General features: G+C 61.6%; 1 protein-coding gene across 1 annotated transcript; it reads right to left on the bottom strand.

Moving 5' to 3' along the window:
* Nucleotides 1-222: 222 nt before the first annotated feature.
* HYAL1 (hyaluronoglucosaminidase 1) lies at nucleotides 223-1,736 on the bottom strand. The gene is made up of 3 exons (XM_010008606.1): nucleotides 849-1,736; nucleotides 631-720; nucleotides 223-540 (listed from the first exon to the last, which is right to left on the bottom strand). Exons 1-3 carry the CDS (start codon nucleotides 1,734-1,736, stop codon nucleotides 223-225), a joined length of 1,296 nt encoding a protein of 431 aa, XP_010006908.1.
* Between the last annotated feature and the right edge of the window lie 428 nt (nucleotides 1,737-2,164).

The raw sequence follows: 2,164 nt of genomic DNA on the forward strand, positions 1-2,164 counted from the left end.
TTTCTGGCTTCTCTCTCCCCCCAGCCCGACATGCAGCCCCTGGCAGCATCCCGAGGCACTGCCAATGTTGCTGGGGGACCCTCCTGCCCAAAAACATGCTGTGGAGAAAGACAAGGAGACATGTGCAGGTGCCTACTGGTTTTATTACCAGCCCAGTGGCCAGGTTCCCAGCCCCAGGGTGTCACCCTGCCCTCCCTGGTGTCCCCAGCATGGTGAGTGAGCTCACTCAGAAAAGCCCCACCTGTTGCAGTGGGGTCCCTGCCACTTGCCATAGCACTGGCAGCGGAACTCCTTGGCCAGCCAGGAGACATCATCACCAGTCTCCAGGCTCTGTGCCACCAGCCAGGGCTTGCCAGCTCTCAGGTTGATGGCGAAGCGGGAGGGATCCAGGTGGAGGAAGCCCTGCTTGTCCTCCCGGCGCACGCAGCGGCCCTGGCCCAAGCACAGGCTCCAGCTGCACAGCTCGGCGCTGGCTGTCACATTGACAATGTAGTGGCCCAGGGGCCCCTCCACGTAGTTCTTCAGCCTCAGGCACATCTCCTGCAATAGCACATGGTGTCACAGCCCTGTGTGGCTGGGGAACAATGGGGTACCGGTGGGCAGTGGTAAGGTTCCACCCACCACACTCACCTTGGAGGTGCTGTAGTTGAGGCTGCCCCAGAGGACAATGCCAGCAGCACCCTGAGCTGCGCTCTCCCCGATGGTGTTCATCAGGTCCTCCTGCACTCAAGGGGAGAGGAGAAGTCAAAAGTGCCCAAAGCCCCCTGCACTGCCCCAGAAGAGGTAAAGACTCCCCAGACCCAACCCATCAGCCCAAGAGGTGCCCACCATCCCCACATGCCCATCACCTGGGAGAGGAAGTCAACGGTGCAATCGAAGGCAATCTGGGAGTAGGGCAGGACGGGGACACTGCTGTTGAGGACAGCAAAAGCCTCAGCCACGCGGTGCCGGACGTAGGCGAGCACCTTGCTGGTGCCATTCAAGGCAGGGGGCAGGTAGATGCTGGGGTAGAGTGCCTGGCTGTTCTGCCAGAGCCACCACAGCTCCTTGTTCCTCTGGTGCTCCACCACCGGGCACATCCCAGTGTAGGGCAGACTGTCAAAGTCATTGTTGTAGCAGCTGGGGAAGCCATAGAAACCCCAGTAGCCATCAGGACGGAGGGTCTTGCCCAGCTGCAGGGTCCGTTCCATGAAGGCACGGGCACTCTGCTCAAACTGCTCCTTGGCTTTCTCCTTCACCTTCTCAGGAGGCCACCGCGGGTGCTTCTGCTGCACCAGCTCCTCTGACTTCTGATGGTAGATGTCCATGGAGTCCCAGTTACGGATCCACAGCGGGCGCCACTTCTCCCAGTCAATGACAGCCAGCCCACCATAGGCAGGGCTGGGCAGGTTAACCTTGATGTCCTGGATGGCCCGGAGGAGGTGGGTCCACAGGCTGGCATTTTGGGGGAGCCCCCCATTCACTGGCACCCCCTCATCTGTGTAGTAGGGGAGAAGTCCCAAGTCTTCGCTGTAGAAGAGGGAGATGTCCTGCCCCTTGAAGGACTGCTGGTTGTTGGCCAACATGTCAAAGACCTCCAGGTTGAGGGTGACGTTGTACTTCTCGGCGCAGCGCTCAGTGGGGATGTTCCAGATGGTGACGAAGGGGCGGTTGATGAGGACAGGGCCAGGCCCCCCGGCGTGGGCCGGGGCAAGCAGGAGCAGCGGGAGGACCCAGTAGGACCATCCTGATGTCATGGTGGTGGTGGGTGCAGGGTGGGTCCCGGGGCTGCCTGGGGAGAGCCGAGACAGGCTGAGCCCTGGGCAGACCTTGATGCTTTTATCCCCAGCCCAAGCCAGGGCTGGCATTAATCCCCACCCCTGTCCCCAAGCAGCGTCAGTCACCCAGGGTCACTTCTTCCACCTCCTGCTGTGAAGTGCCCAGCGCTATCAGCAGCCACAGCCCGGCACGGTGCCAGCCGGGGGGAATGACTGGCTGCGGAGGAATGCGCAGAGTCAACACCCAGTGACCAGCAGGCGATGAGCTGGCCTGGAAACACAAACACACACGAAGTGAGGGGTTCAAGGTGACGGTGAGGGACGTGGGGCTGCTGGGGGGGCGCAGGGAACAGCATCGGCCATTAGACAGCAGGAGGAGGGCACCGCCGGGCGGAAGCCTGAGGCAT

The sequence above is a fragment of the Chaetura pelagica genome, unplaced genomic scaffold (genome assembly GCF_000747805.2).
Source record: "Chaetura pelagica isolate M959 unplaced genomic scaffold, ChaPel_1.0 scaffold652, whole genome shotgun sequence".
Classification (NCBI taxonomy): Eukaryota; Metazoa; Chordata; class Aves; order Apodiformes; family Apodidae; genus Chaetura; species Chaetura pelagica.